The sequence below is a fragment of the Sceloporus occidentalis genome, unplaced genomic scaffold (assembly GCF_023333645.1).
Source record: "Sceloporus occidentalis isolate IW3139 unplaced genomic scaffold, rSceOcc1.0.p SCAF_3, whole genome shotgun sequence".
Classification (NCBI taxonomy): Eukaryota; Metazoa; Chordata; class Lepidosauria; order Squamata; family Phrynosomatidae; genus Sceloporus; species Sceloporus occidentalis.
In genome coordinates this window covers 52142334-52158272 of record NW_028316983.1, presented here as the reverse complement: position 1 = coordinate 52158272, position 15939 = coordinate 52142334, and the positions used below count along the sequence as shown (strand labels likewise).

At 42.3% G+C, this 15939-nt stretch overlaps 2 protein-coding genes across 2 annotated transcripts in view; one reads left to right on the top strand and one right to left on the bottom strand.

The window, feature by feature from the left end:
• The window catches only part of LAMB3 (laminin subunit beta 3), a 198082-nt gene that overhangs the window by 111253 nt on the left and 70890 nt on the right, over positions 1-15939 (bottom strand). The window lies entirely within an intron of this gene.
• On the top strand, positions 2700-5246 carry G0S2 (G0/G1 switch 2). The gene is made up of 2 exons (XM_089514425.1): positions 2700-2812; positions 4535-5246. Exon 2 carries the CDS (start codon positions 4579-4581, stop codon positions 4900-4902), a length of 324 nt encoding a protein of 107 aa, XP_089370551.1. The 5' UTR covers positions 2700-2812; positions 4535-4578; the 3' UTR covers positions 4903-5246.

The window sequence follows — 15939 nt, the reverse complement described above, 5'->3', positions numbered from 1 at the left end:
GTCCAGGAAGAATCCCCAAATGTCTTCCATTTTCAGCATGACTTAGAAACATGAATTTACATTTATAGGAGTGTTTTTAGCTTTTATTTTGTCAGGTTCTACATTTTCCTTAAAGGTTATACATTTTGCAGTGCCTTGTCCTTCTTTGCAGCTAGGACATCTGGTCACCCTGAGCACATAACAACAACATCAAATATGGCCAAGATGACCAACCCCTGGATAGTTTTTCTGGATGTAAGCAACCACAAGAGCGCCAAACAACATATTGGACTTTATCACCCAGGGGAAATCAGGAGTTTAAACAGGCACGATCACAGGAAAGTTTTTTCCACGACGTTGTGATTAGAGGACTTATCCTGGGAAAAACCAGGAATGCTTAAGCAACAAATCATTCACGGGGGAAATCCCATAAATGGTTTGTTGCTGGAGCATTCCTGGTTCTTCCTGGGATAAGTCCTCTCTAATCGCGACGTTGTGGAAAAATCTTTGCCACGATCGCACAACTGTCCCAGGAAAATGTCTGTATAAACCCCCAATTTTCCCTGGTGTGATAGTCACCAACTAAACCTCCTCAGAATTTATCCATATCCTTTCAGGTGAGGCAACTTTCTGGAGGAAATGAGCAGGGTTCTCTGAAATATACCATCTGATACTTACATGGCTGGCTTGCACATGGCTTTGCAAGTGAGGCTTGGGATGAATTCTCTTTAAAAGCCTTTAAAAGTTCTGATTTTTTTTAAAAAAAATAACTTGAAAATCTTCTATTAGTACTGAAGTGCTGCCTCTCTTTGCCCTTTTGTCTATGTTGGGCCATACAGGTGACGGTTATACCTGAATGACGTTATAAGTGCACACATGAGAGAGAGAACATGGCACAAACAGGATAGTAGTACCACCATGTAACAAGAATACTGTGTAGTCCCTGGAACAGGGAGCCTTTTGTAAGGGGTGCTTGTGTTGTGTTTCTTCTAAGTAAGGTCAGCTGAGGCTGGAAAAAATCTTCCTGGTCTGAACTTGTTACTCATGTGCTTCTTCTCCCCCATTTTGTTCTCTAGACCATTGCCCTCCTGAGATGCCTGCCTGTATGGTGTTGGACCATGACTCTGGAGACTCAGATCTCTAGAGTCATAGAAACCCAGTGGGTGACCTTGGGCAAGTTCCATTCTCTCAGACTCAGAGGATGGCAATGGCAAACACCCCTCAGAACAAAGGTATAGCCGTGTTACTCTGTAGAATCAGTACGTAGAGAGATCTTGCAGCACCTTTGACTAACTGAAAGAAATTGGCAGCGTGAGCTTTTGTAGATTTCAGTCTACTTCCTCTGATGCATCTGCAAATGCATCTTAGGAAGTAGATTGAAGTCTACAAAAGCTCATGCTGCCAATTTCTTTCAGTTAGTCTCAAAGGTGCTGCAAGATCTCTCTACGTACCCTTCAGAACAGATCTTGCCAAGGAAGTCCCATGATAGGTTTGCCTTAGGGTAGGGTGACCAGGTATCCTAACCAGATGTAAATTCATGCTTCTTAGTCATACTCAAAATGGAGGACATTTTGAAAATTCCTCCTGGACAGAAGGTTGAAATGGAAGATGGAAAAGGAAGACCTCTGGCCACCCTGGGAAAGAGGGAAGGTCAGCTTAACCTAGTGACCAGCTGTGCTCTCTGCAAAGGAGGACAAGGCACTGCAAAATGAAGGACATTTTGAAAATTCTTCCTGGACAAGAAGGCTGAAAGGATGGGCAGGTCCTAGAAAAAGAGGATCTATGATCACCCTGAACTAAAACCACTGCTAGAAATACAAACCCATGCTTTTTAAAACTGAATGGTACATATAGGACTGGCTTGGGATCTTGTTTCATTTTAAATTGTTTTATACAATTTTATCTTTTCTTATCTGCATTGCATCTGAGGAAGTAAACTGAAGTCTAGGAAAGCTCATGCTGCCCATTTCTTTCTTCCAGTGAGTCTCAAAGGTGCTACAAGATCTCTCTAAATAATAATAATAATAATAATAATAATAGCAAATACATCTGAGGAAGTAGGCTGAAGTCTACAAAAGTGCATGCTGCCCATTTATTTATTTCAGTAATTCTCAAAGGTGCTACAAGGTCTCTTAAATAACAACAACAACAACAACAACAATAATAATAATAGCAAATACATCTGAAGATGTAGACTGAAGTCTAGGAAAGCTCCTGCTGCCCATTTCTTGCTTTCAATGAGTCTCAAAGGGTGCTACAATGATGATGATGATGGTAGTGGTGGTGGTGCTTCTTGCTCAAAATGGAGGACCTTGTGGAAAATCCCCCCTGGGCCAGAAGGCTGAAAGGGAGCCTGGGTAGCTGTGTCCTGGAACAGGAAGAGGGAAGGGGGAAGGAAGGTCAGCCTAGCCCCCAGGCTGCCTGCTGCCCACAGCCTCCCAGGCCCTGGCAAGGTGTCTCCTGCTACGTGACTGTCCCCTTCCCAGGAGGGAGAGGAAGACAAGGGGGGCTGGGCTGGCTCTCCCTCCCCCCTCCTCCTCCTCCTCCTCCTCCTGGGGCCAATGGCGGCGTGCTGGCGGCGTGCTCGGCGCATGGGGCCACTCCATTGGAGGCTGGCCGGCTGCCCTTGCAGCCAGGGCCCAGAGGGAGGGGCCTTCGGACAGGCGGACTATAAAGCCCCCGGGCTGCCTGGCTGGCGAAGGGAGAGCAGCAGCAGCAGCAGCCGCCCAGCCAGCCAGAGCCCTCCCTGGCTCCAGACAGCCCTGACTGAGGCCAGCGACCCGCCTCCCTCTCTGGTACGTGGCAACACTCTCTGAGCAACAAAAGCCCCAAGGTAAGGCATGTTGTTATGTGTGTATAGATGCTTATTGGTATTTGTTTTGTTGTGTGCTTTCAGGTGGTCTCCCGACTTACGCAGACCCTAAAGTGGTGTGAGCCTGCTATGATGGCTTTTTGTTTGGTTTGCTTTTTCTTGGAGAGTTTCTTCAGAGGGGGTTGGCCATTGCCACCCTCTTTGAGGCTGAGAGAGTGTGACTTGCCCAAGGTCATCCAGTGGGGGTTGAGCAGGGATTCGAACTCTGGTCTCCAGAGTCATAGTCCAGAGCTCAAAGCATGCGGCCTCTTTTATTATAATAATTACTATTATTTTATTTTATTGGATTCGTACACACACACATATATACATATACACACACCAAGGCACACAGTATGCACATATATATATATATACACACACACACACACACGCTGTGTGTCTTGGTTTTAATGATTCTGTTTGTAACTTTTGTCTTAATATTAGTAATAGTATAATGAAAAGTCCATCAGTGATACATTTATTGGCCAACTGGAAATGCACAATGTGCTTGTTGAAAGCTTTCAAAGCTCCATGGCCTTCTTCCATCAGGCAAGATGTTACAAACCAAATCCGAGAAGAAGAAGAAGAAAAACAATTGGAGATGTTAGTATACATAGTATAACAGGTTAATAGTATAATGGTTTGAGTGTTGGGACTTTGGCTCTGGAAGCCAGGGTTGAAATCCCGGCTCAGCCATGGAAACCCACTGGGTGACCTTGAGCAAGCCGCACACTCTCTCAGCCTCAGAGGACGGCAATGGCAAAACTCCTCCGAAGAAACTTGCCAAGAAAATCCCATGATAGGATCTCCACCATAGGACTGCAGAAACAACCTGAAGGCACACAACAGCAACTTTTATTTTTCACTTTTGCAACCAGCTTTTTAGTTCTAGCTTTTGAAACTATTGCGAACTGCCTTGAATCCCATTTTGGGAGAAAGGTGGGATACAAATATCCTAAATAAATAAATTGGGGTTTTCTTGTCAAGGTTTGCTCCAAGGGGAATTGCCATTGCCACCCTCTGAAGCTGAGAGAGTGTGATTCGCCCAAGGTCACCCATTCGCTTTTCATGGCTGAGCAGGGAATTGAACCCTGATCTCCAGAGTCATAGTCCAATGCTCCAGCCACTGTGCCACACTGGCTCTTATTAAACATATAGAATTAGATTTGGGTTGTGGGTTGGTTTTTTTAAGATTGGGGCTGTTCTTGAATTTTAGATGTGGCTGTCTGGAGAAGGCACCCAGAAGCCTTTGCTAGTCAAGGATGCATTTGTTTAATAATAAGACACAGATTATTTTTAATGGTTTTGCAAGTGAGGCTTGAGACAAATTCTCTTTACAAGCCTATGCAAAAGTTCTGCTTTTTTTTAAAAAATAGCTTGAATGTGTTGTATTGGTCTATTTTGTCTATCTTTTGTATTTTGCTTGTCTTTGCCCTTTCGTGTATGTTGGACCATGCAGGAGGTGAGGGTTATACCTGAATGACATTATAAGTGCACACATGGGAGACAGACAATGTGGCACATATAGTTTAGTAGTACCACCATGTAGTGTAGTGATAACACTGTGTAGCCCCTAGAATACTCAGCCTTTTGTGCTTCTTGGTATGTTTCTTCAAAGTGAGATTAGCTGAGGCTGCAAAGTGCTTTTTGTGGTCTGAACTTGTTACTTATGTGCTTGTTCTCTCTTCTTTTGTTCTGTAGATCATTGCCATCCTGAGGTGCCTGCCTATCTCTCTGGCTGAGCCATGGAAACGATGCAAGACCTGATCCCCTTTGCCAAAGAGATGATGAGCCAGAAACCCAACGGGAAAATGGTCAAGCTGTACATGTTGGGGAGCGTCCTGGCATTCTTTGGGGTAGTTATTGGCCTGGTGGAGACAGTTTGCAGCCCTTTCACCTCTGAAGGGAGGCCAGAGGAGGAGGAGGAAGAGGAGGAGGAAGAAAAGAAACTTGCTCTCCCCCTGACTAAAGAGGAGGCTGTTCCTCAGAAACCAGAAGAGGTGATGTTGGAAAAGAACAAACAGGCATCAGCACTGAGGAATTTGGTGAATAGGCAGCATGCATCATAAGAAAACTTTGGGCCATGGGTAAAAATGAACATGTTGGCCTGTGGTGTACAGATGTGCTGCCCTTTTTGTTCTGAAGCAGCAGGTATCCCAACATCTGGAGAACTGTTTCTGTACAACTTTGCAACTGTACAAAGGGACTCTCTGTAAATGAGAATGTTTTTATTTTGCTGCTGTGCAGCGGTTTTACTATGCAGCCATTTAAATCTTACATACCTCTTCTGTTGGTATGACTGTCCAAACCTGGTAGCATCTTGTACCTACTTATGTGAGGGGTTATTTTTTATTGTGTCTATGCATACATTTTACAAATATTTTGCATTTTAAATAAAATATTTTATACCTGACACTTGTGGGTTCCAGTCTGGCTGTCTTGCCTGGGAAAGGGGAGCTTTTTCAGATGTACTTTTCATGGTTTCTTCATGGTTTCGGTGACAAATACACTTGTTAGAATTGACATATGGGTTTGCACTCTTGAGCACTCATAGTAACAAATGTTTCCACTGAAACAGCAGGATTTATGCTGAGGAAAAACCTGTGAAAAGCTGTGGTTGAGTTTGAGTATAACTGTCAGGACTCTGAATAAATACTTGCAAGAGGAATATGAGTTTATAGTGCATCTGAGGCAGTAGACATAAGTCTATGAAAGTTCATGCTGCCAACTTCTTTCAGCTAATCTCAAAAGTGCTACAAGATCTCTCTGATCCTGCAGACTAATATGGCTATATATTTGGGTTCATAGTGTTTACTTTCCATATACTAAGAAAATTAGGATATTTGGAAGGAAAGGGGGAGGAAAGATATCCTAAGACCTTGATTTTTCCTATAGTCTGATGAAATGTATTGAAAAACTTAGAAAAGTTACTCTTGTGGACTACAGCTCCAGAATTCCCCAAGGCAGCATTAGTGCTGTCCAAAACAACTTTTCCAAGCCCCGAAATGTATTTGGGGTGGGAGGATGACCACCCATGAACTTACTAGATAAGCTACAGTATATAGTGACACTTAGTATGTCTTCTCTATAGCAAGGAAGTCTAAATCTCGAAAAGGGAGTTCCTGTGACAGAGTTAAAAACTCCCTACTGTGGATAGTATTTTCATAGTCAGCCTTTAATTGCTCTGCAAGTTTACATCTTTGTCCTTCCCTATCTTTATTATGAGCTTTAGTTCTTTTTAAGCATGGGAGAGAATCATGAAACCCTCCAGATGTTTTTTTTTTTTTGGGGGGGGGGTGTCTGCAGCTTCTAGTAACCCTTGCCAGCATAGCCAGTGGTGAGGAATGCTGGGATTGATAGCCTAAGAACACCTGGTTGTTATAGTGCTATTCCATCAAGCTTTGTCCGATTTATAACCAAGCATTTTCTTGACAAGATATATTCAGAGGAGGTCTGCCACTGGCTTCCTTTAAGACAGACTATGTGACTTACAAAAGGTCATCCAGTGGGCTCCACAGCAGAGAAGGCATTTGAATCCTGGTTTCCTAGAGTCTTAGTCTAGCACTAAAACCACTGCACCATTTATGACTACAACACCTGGAGGACCATTTAATTCCCACCTATAAAACTGAATAGCATTGAACCTCAGCTGAGACTATTTGGTTTTCCAAATACTTTGGACTTATATTCCTCATCATCAGCCAGCATAATCAGTGGTCAGAGATTCTGGAAGCAGATGTCCAACAATATATCAAAAAGCAAATGTTAAAATCACTGTTTGTAGTGTGGAAATACCTTAAGTATTCATGCATCTAAGCATTCAAAACAACAGAGTTCTTTCCCAGGGCAGCAATCCTATTCCATGATTCCTCTTTTTCTCATACCTTTCCAGTGCATATTCCACCCTAAGTTAACTATCCTGCTAACCATTAGGGATTTGCAAACCCACTCTTTTCTTGGAAAGATCCCAGTGGAGACTGATCCTCATTTCATTAAGCCTAGTGGTTTTATGGGACTAACCAATGAGATGTTCTAGCAATTCCTCTGTCCCCTTCATAATTTCTCCCATCTTAATTTGACATGCACCAACTAACTTAAATTAGTTGGAACAACTATGAACATTCTGTTAATCATGGGCTATTGTAGTATTGCTTTGTCATGGTCTGTCCCTTCAAAGCAGTGTAGCTATGGGAGGCGGGAATGAGGGCACTACCCTCCAAGTAAGAATTCACTTGGTAACTACACTCACAATCTGGCCTCCAGCCCAGATTAAGCTTTACTCTGTCAGCAGGCCCACAACTAGGATGGTCCAAACTTCACATCTCCCTGGGTTTGGAAGAAGGGTCTAAGAACAGCAAAATGTAACTTGATGCATACTTGCCCCAGCCCCTTGGCTAGTGAAAACAAAAAGTAAGACTAATGGAAGACTAGTCCTATCAGCGCTCAAAGGACTAATCCATCTTCCTCTACTGTCCTGGTTGACAGGGGCTACATCCCCACCCCTCAGCTAGAGAAAAATAGACACAGAGATGGTGGCTGAAGGGGGAAAGTCTACAATGTGCTTCCTAGAAATATAACAGGGCCCCATGTGCCCATGAATGGGTAACAACTGGTAGTGAACAGACTTAGGAGTTTCCTTGCTTTGGTACTAAAGTGGAAATTTGCTAGTAAATCATGCTACTAAAAGGAGATAATTTGGGGCACTGCAGCATTAAAATGGTATACTTCCACCCCATAATTTGCTAGGACTTGACACATTTCCATAAACGTGTCTACAGGACATATTGTGTGCATCAGATTTAATGAACTCCTCTCTTGAAATATTTTTTTCTTTTTTTCTTTTGCATTAGCAAGACCAATGCAATAAATACTCCTTTTTGCCTCTTTGTCAGAGAAAGAATGATATATTTATATCTATGCAGGCTACATGATGATAGACCTGTCATCCCATCAACTGATGGAGTGAGAACAGGGGAAATTTTAATTAATAATTAAAGTTTAGAAGACTCGTGTGTTAACTACCTTCACCAAAATATACAGCATTCTTCCTGCTTTTAAAACAATAATGTGCATTGGGAATTGTGATTCAGGCAAACACAAAGTGGTTCAGAACAACCTCTGTGACTGAAGGGCAGAACAGACATGCAGGAAAAAGTGGATCAAACCTGCATTTTCCGGAATGGTTTGAAACCTCACTGTCTGCACCAGCCACTCCCAAGGTGGCCCAAATGTGCACAGCCTGACCACGTGGCACAGAATTAAACCATACCGCTTGGAAATATTTTTTGTTGCCTCCCCACCATATATGACTCCCCACCATCACACAAACACACCACCGGCAACTGCCTGCTGCCTAGATGCCATCCAATTGGATGGCCGCCTCTTTGATCGGCCACACAGTTGCACCTGTGATCCTCTACCAGTACAGGGCATCAGGGCATTAGTGTGCCCAGTAAAACACTGGCAAAGCACTGTCATCCCCCCTTATACGCCCCCTTCAGTGTCCTTCACTCCATGCTCCTTTTTAGACTGTCTGGGTTATGTATTATATTGATTGGAGGCATCACACTTTCACTTTTTTGCATCGTTCTCCAGCTCTGTCCTTTTTAAATGCACACCTGAACTATTTATATGCAGTTTTAGGGTTTTATATGCAGTTTTAGGGTTAGGGTTAGGATGGATTGTTCATTCAGAACCACTCTGGTATTGGGGCATTTAAATGCAGGGTCGAAAGTGCACATTTTCCAGGCTAGTTCAGAATATCCCAGGTTCTTTTTGCTCCAGTTTTTACCCCCAGACCATGGCTCTAATCTGGTTCCTGCCTGGTGGTGCAGTGGTTAAATGCCTGTACTGCAGCCACTCACTCAAAACCATAAGGTTGCGAGTTCATTACCAGAAAAAGGATTCAAGTTCGACTCAGGCTTGCATTCTTCTGAGGTCGCTAAGATGAGTACCCAGATTGTTGGGGGCAATTAGCTTACAGTTGTATACCACTTAGACACTGTTAATTCAGTATGAAGCGGGTATATAAATGAAGCTGTTTTGTTTTGCTTTGGGGGAATGCATCTAAACACCACCCTTCAAAGTGGGCAGAAACCACTTTATTTGGCCCGCCTGTTCACCCCTGAGTTCACACATCATGCTAGTTTGTGTTAGCTGTGCTTTGTTGCCTTAGCCACAAATTTTCCAACAGTTGACCAAATAAGGCAATGCTTTTGACCCCAGAGCTTTTATCAGCTTCTCCTTCTCTCCTGATTCTTTTGCCAGCACAATTTGAAGTTCAGACATACTTGTAATGACAAACCACAATTTAAACAAGCCATTAATAAATGATGATTTGTATTCTGCCACTGAATGACACACCATTCATTTGTTTGCCACAAAGGTTTGGATAAAACATCATGCCAAAAATTGATAAATCACACTTTAGCTTATTGTTATTTGCAAAACTGGTTGATGGCTGTATTAGTAGGGGGGAAGCCACAGAGGCCATGGTAGATGTTGTCTGGATGGAAACTTTATATTGTTCTGAATGGAATCCCCAGTTCTTAGCTGGAAGCATGAAGGAACTGTAAGTAAATTCAAATAATTTACCCTGGAGCTTTTATAGGATATCCTCACACTAGTTTGTGCAGACTAGAAAGGAAAGCCTACATGGATCTCACAGAACACAAGCATAAAAATGAACTTAAAGATGGAAGATTATGATGAAATCCAGGTAGGAAATGAGGCTGAAACCTGTCCGGGTTTAGTGGCCTCAGTTCTAGGGAAACACGAAAGGGCTGTGCTCTGTGTAAATCTCCACTTTAGCAAGGAGAAAACTCTCCTGGGTCTGTCTATATATTTACTGGGGTACCTTCCTCCATTCCTCTAACCCAGGGGTAGGCAACCTGCGGCCCGCAGGCCGGATGCGGCCCAGCGAGGCCTTGGGACCGGCCCCAGCCCAGTCCTGCCGCCGATTGCCACCGGGGCCTTTGGCCTCTCGCGCGCAGGGACAATTGTCTATAGAAGCCTCAGAAACATGCATTTATGTTAACATTTTTTTAAAAATCAGCAAATTTTTTCACGTGTCCTCCACTTTTTTAAAAAAAGTGTCCACCATTTGAAAATTTTGTCCTACATTTGTCCCAGTTTATTTATTTATTTATTTATTTTGAAAATTATTTATTTATTTATTTATTTATTTATTGGCTTCGGCCCCCCAGTTGTCTGAGGGACAGCAACCCGGCCCCCAGCTCAAAAAGGTTGCCTACCCCTTCTCTAACCAGTGTATGTGGAGCCAGGACTCAGCCACTATTCTGCAATGTAGCCACTTTTTGTCTAGAAACAAGTACACTAAATGTTAAGCATTCCTTATCCTATCTACATTGTTGTTGTTGTTGTTGTTGTTGTTGTGTATCTTCAAGTCATTTCCAACTTATGATGACCCGAAGGTGAATCTATCATGGTATTTTCTTGCCCAGGTTTCTTCAGAGGTGGTTTTCCATTGCCTTGCCCCTGAGGCTGAGATAGTGAGACTTGCCCAAGGTCACCAGGTGAGTTTAACAGCTGAGCAGTGAATTGAAAACTGATCCCCAAAGTCATAGCCCAACACTCAAACCACTACAAACTGCTCAGTTCCAACTCCTCACTATAAAGTCCTAGATCTGTAAACAGCCCCTTCAGCTAAGATTTCTGTCTTAGTTTTCAAGCAACAACATACGTCCTATGTGTGCGTTTGTTTCAATGACAGACTGAGACCAATTGTGGTTAGTACTTAATGCTCAGTGCTAAATGGCATCACCAGGATATATGGCCAATTTCCATATATAAAATACATATTAAAATTAAGACAGCACATTAAAATCCATATATCAACATATCATTCACTTACTCAGAGTGGGATGTCCCTTCAATTTTATAAAAGATCAGGGGGATAAGCCTGCCGGAAAAGGTCCATTTTAATCGCTTTCTTAAAAGCTTCCAGAGTAATAATCAGTCAGATCTCTACCGGTGAAGCATTCCATAGTTTAGGGGCCATGGCAGTAAATGCTTTGTGGGAAGTTGACAATAATCTGGTATTTGGATAATCCAAAAGATTCTTCCCGGATGTTCTGATAATGCGGGGTGCATTATGTAGGGAGAGGCATTCCCTGAAGTAACTCAGGCCCAAGCCATATAGGGCTTTAAAGGTTATGACCAACATTTTGTACTACGCCCGGAAGCTGATTGACAACCAGTGAAGGGATTTTAATACAGGTGTTATATGGTCAGATCTAGGTGTTCCAGTGACCAATCTAGCAGCCACATTTTGAACCAATTGAAGCCCCATGTAGAGCGCATTGCAGAAATCAAGACGAGAGATTACCTGTGCATGTACCACTGATTCAAGGTCCTTTCGGTCCAGGTGGGGCACAGTTGGCGTATCAGCCGAAGCTGATGCCAGGCACTTTTGGCCATCACATCTACCTGAGATGATAACTGTAGAGATGGATCCAAAAGTACCCCCAAACTGCGTACTTTGTCCTTTAGGGGAAGTGTGATCCTGTCCAGGACAGGTTGACAAATCTCTGTCCCTGGACTTGGGGAACCTATTGATAGTACCTCCATTTTCCCTGGATTCAACTTGAGTTTGTTTTCCCTCATCCAGCCCATTACCGACCCTAGGCAGGTATCCAGGGGAGAGATGCCATCCTTAGTCACTGCATCAGTCAGAGACATAGAGAAGTGTATTTGGGTGTCATCAGCATACTGATAACACCGTGCCCCATGTCGCCAGATGATCTCTCCCAGCAGTTTCATGTAAATGTTAAACAGTGTGAGGGACAGAATGGTGCCCTGTGGGACACCAGATGTCAGCTTTCTTTTTGCAGAGCAGCTGCCCCCAGCTGCACCATCTAGAATCTACCCGAGAGGTAGGATCAGAACCACAGAAGCACAGTGCCCCAGATACCTAACCCCCTCAGGCGTTCCAGAAGGATACCCTGGTCGATGGTATCGAAAGCTGCTGAGATGTCCAAAAGCACCAACAAGGTCACACTTCCCCTGTCAATGCCCAGACAGAGATCATCGACTAAGGCGACCATGGCAGTCTCAACTCCGTATCCCGCCCTGAAGCTGGTTTGAAATGGGTCCAGATAATCTGCTTCATCCAAGACAGCTTGGAGTTGGAGGGCAACTGCCCTCTCGATCACTTTGCCCAAAACTGGTATGAGGGAGACTGGTCTGTAGTTGTTTATCAGCAGGGGATCTAGAGAGGGTTTCTTTAAAAGCGGTTTCACTATTGCTTGTTTTAGTTTTGTTGGAAATACTCCCTCCTTTAGGGTTGCATTAATTATAAGATGTAATAAAGTTTTTGTTGCATCCCCTCCCTGAGCGGTCAGCCACGATGGGCAAGGATCAAGAGAGCACGTCTTCCTCCTTACGCTTCCAAGGAGCCTCTCCACTTCATCGGTAGTTACAAACTCAAACTCAAAATGACCCAGTCTAACACGGTCAGCGGAGTCACTGGACACCTCTCTCACTGTTTCTGTTATAATGTCCATGTCTAGATCAGCCTTTATCTGAGAGATTTTATCAGCAAAGAAGTCATTAAAAGCATCACAGCAGGCTGTAGTTGGTTCTAATAATGGGTTCAGGGTGGGAGGCAGTTGAGTTAGCTCTCTAACCATCCTGAACAGCTCTGCTGGATGAGACTCCGCTGGCGCAATATGTGCAGCATAGAATGAATTCTTTGCTGCATCGATTGCCACTCCATAAGATCTCAGCAAATTCTCATGGCGTGTCTTGTCAGATATACGCTGATATTTCTGCCAACAGTGCTCTAGTCGTTGCACAGCCTGCTTCATTTGGCAAAGATCTTCCGTGTACCATGGTTTTTTATATGAAGTGGGCTGGAAAGGACGCTCAGGAGCGATAGTGTCAATAGCCTTGGTAAGGTCGGAATCCCAGGTATCAACCAGGTTTATGCCAGACCCTGAGGTTTCTGGACCATTAAAATGGTCCGCCCTCGAAATGCTCAGTCAGAAGATTGTAAGCAGGGTATTGATTGAACATTTTATTCAACAATTCACCAGCAAGTGTACATAATGCATTATCATGATTTATCAGAAATATCTGTGAACTGGCTACACTTAATACTCTCATAGTCTATGAGAGTATTGAATGTACTCAGTTCACAGACAGACAGTACATTATATACACATTACATTATGTATAATACATTAAGTACACATATTTAGAAATCAATATATTTTTAAAACTATGATAAAATGTTCCATTTAAAATATGTGATGGCAATAATAACATGTAAGCAACTAGAAACAATGAAGTGATGTCCTAAAACAAGGGTGGGAAAATTGTGGCCTCCCCAAAGTTGCTCAAAGGTTGTCTTAAAATGACACACAAAGCATCAATCACAATTGTACAAAATGCACCATTTAAATAAAAAAGTACCAAGTCTAACAAATGAGGAAAATGCATAGATGCATGTGTCTTTCAATACAGCCCACTCACCCTGAGATTCCCCCCCCCTTTTCTTGAGGAACTGAGAAGAGGGATCAGGCGATCCTAAACCCTGCTAGTTTATGTTAATAGCCATAGTCACTGTCTGTTATGGCTATATATGTACTAAGCAGCTCATCTATAGAAGCATGTCTGTGCTCCCATCCAAATTTTTGTATTTTTTGATGTTACCATTTCCTCCCACCTTGGTAATTACATCCTCCCAATCCAACCAATTGCATTAATATCTGCCAAGTGAGGCAAGGCGCCATGCATCTCATGAAGTAGGCTAAACAGGACCCACAAAAATGTGTGTCAAATATCTTTAAGGAGCCAAGAGACTCTTTGTTGTTTTTAACTCCTCCCTAATCATCCTTTTCTAGAGAGTCAGAATGGTGTAATTGTTTGAACTTTTCACTACAACTCTGAAGATCAAGGTTCAAATCCCCACTCGGCTATGGAAATCCAATGGGTGACCTTAGTCAACTCACACTCTCTCAACCTCAGAGGAAAGCAAAGGCAACCCTTTTTCTGAACAAATCTTTCCAAGAAAACTCTGTGATCAGTTCATCTTAGGATCACCATAAGTCGGAAGTGACTTGAAGGCACATGACAACAATACCCTTTCCTATTGGCTGGTTTAATTCTAATGTGACTGGCAATAGTTAAATTATAGCATAATAATTAATTTACCAATCTGACTACAATTTATTGTAACTGAAAATTAGATTCAGATAGGGCTAGGTGTTTCTGATGGCTATATCTCTACAGGCAGATGTAATGGCTAAGACTAATCACTAATGTTCATTTAACTAAGACAAACAGGACAGTTATGTTCATGGATCTCTTTGGGGTCCAATTGCCCTTTGCAGTGTTTTTAGCTGACATGAAGTTCCATTTAGCAAAGAACAAGAAGGAAGAATAGTGACTATTTGGTGGTAAGATAGAAAATAGATCTTGAAACAGATGATTTTCTAAGTTTCCGGGGGGGGGGGGGGGGATGCTCCTAAATTACCTGTCTGGATGTACTTGATTTGGAATCTCATATACAATTATACAGTTAACAAAATAGGTGGGTTCCTGGGCATTACTTCTCTAACAGAAAACTTAGTACCAGTAATGTCATGGAAAAAATAGGGTTAGGTTCCTATATCACAGAAAGACCAGTTTAAAATGTTTCAACAGACTTTATATTCAAAGCCAACAACAGGCACAGGTGAAATGAAATAACCAGATCAGGTGCATAAGTAAACAAAAACGTTTTAAACCACTTGAAAGTTTCTTTGAAATTACATAAAGGGAAGTTTATTATTATTATTATTATTCTTTCACCATCCTCCATTTCCTTGTGATTTTCATTTTAATAGCCAGACTTAGAGATCTATACTTCTTTAACTGGCTGGGGGGAGCTGGTGAGACAAATTTATCCCCCTTCCACTGTTCTCTGTGTTTTGCCATTCACGCATGCTCAATAAGGAATTCTGGAGGCAACAACTGTTTACTTTGTATTTTGTAGGCAAGCAGGCACTGTTACAGCAGGTTTGGATAGAACAGACTCCTGTTCTTTCCCAGCTCAAGCTTTATTTCATTGTTTTCTGCAGGCACACTGCTGCAACACAATACTGAAAATCTATGTTTCTCCAACCCTATTTCAGCATCCTTCCTATGCAGATACAGTGAATCATTGGTATCTGCTGGGGTTTGGTTCTAGGACCCCCCCATGGATAACAAAATCCATGGATGCTCAAGTCCCAGTAAATACAGTGGCATAGTAAAATGGTGTCCCTTATATAAAATGGCAAAATCAAGGTTTGCTTTTTGGAATTTATATTTTTGGGGAATATTTTCAAGCCATGAATGGTTGACTGCATGGATTAAAAAAAATCCATGAATATGAGGGCCAGTTGCATTGATAAAACTTCCAGTTAGACACAGATGAGAAGGAAAGGGAGGATTGGTGGGTATAAAAAAGAACTTCTTTGCCATAACCTTTGCTTACTGGGGTATACGTGTAACTAGTACAGAAAGGTATGCAGGGTGAGTATCTCTTATCCAAAAATCCCAAATCCAAAATGTTCCAAAATCCAATACTCTTTTCATGGGTGACTGAGCTGGTGACATCTTTATTTTCTGATGGCCTAGTGTACACAAACTTTGTTTCATGTACAAAATTATTTAAAATATTGTATAAAATTACCATCAAACTATGTGTATAAGGTGTATAAAAACATAAATGAATTTTGTGTTTAGATTTGGATCCAGTCTCTGAAATATCTCATTACATATATGGATATATTCCAAAATTTGAAAAAATCCAAAATCTAAAACACTTCTGGTCCCAAGTATTTTGGACAAGGGAAACCCAGTGTGTAGAATCATTTAACTGTTATTTCCTCCTGTACTTGAATTTAACTTCTATTTCTTTGGCAAGAATCACCTCCACAATTGTATCACTTGGCTTTTCTTTGCTTATTTATTTGACTTCTATGCTTTCCTTTGACACAGAAGAAACCCCAAGACAGATATATAACATTCCCAATAACAATGAGGCTCTTTTGGCTCCTTCTAATACATAATATTATTGTGGGCCAGCATATCCTCTGTTCTCATCCACTCATCCCCAG

Coding starts and splice junctions, on each gene's coding strand:
- G0S2 (XM_089514425.1), top strand. CDS start 4,579: ATGGAAACGATGCAAGACCTGATCCCCTTTGCCAAAGAGATGATGAGC.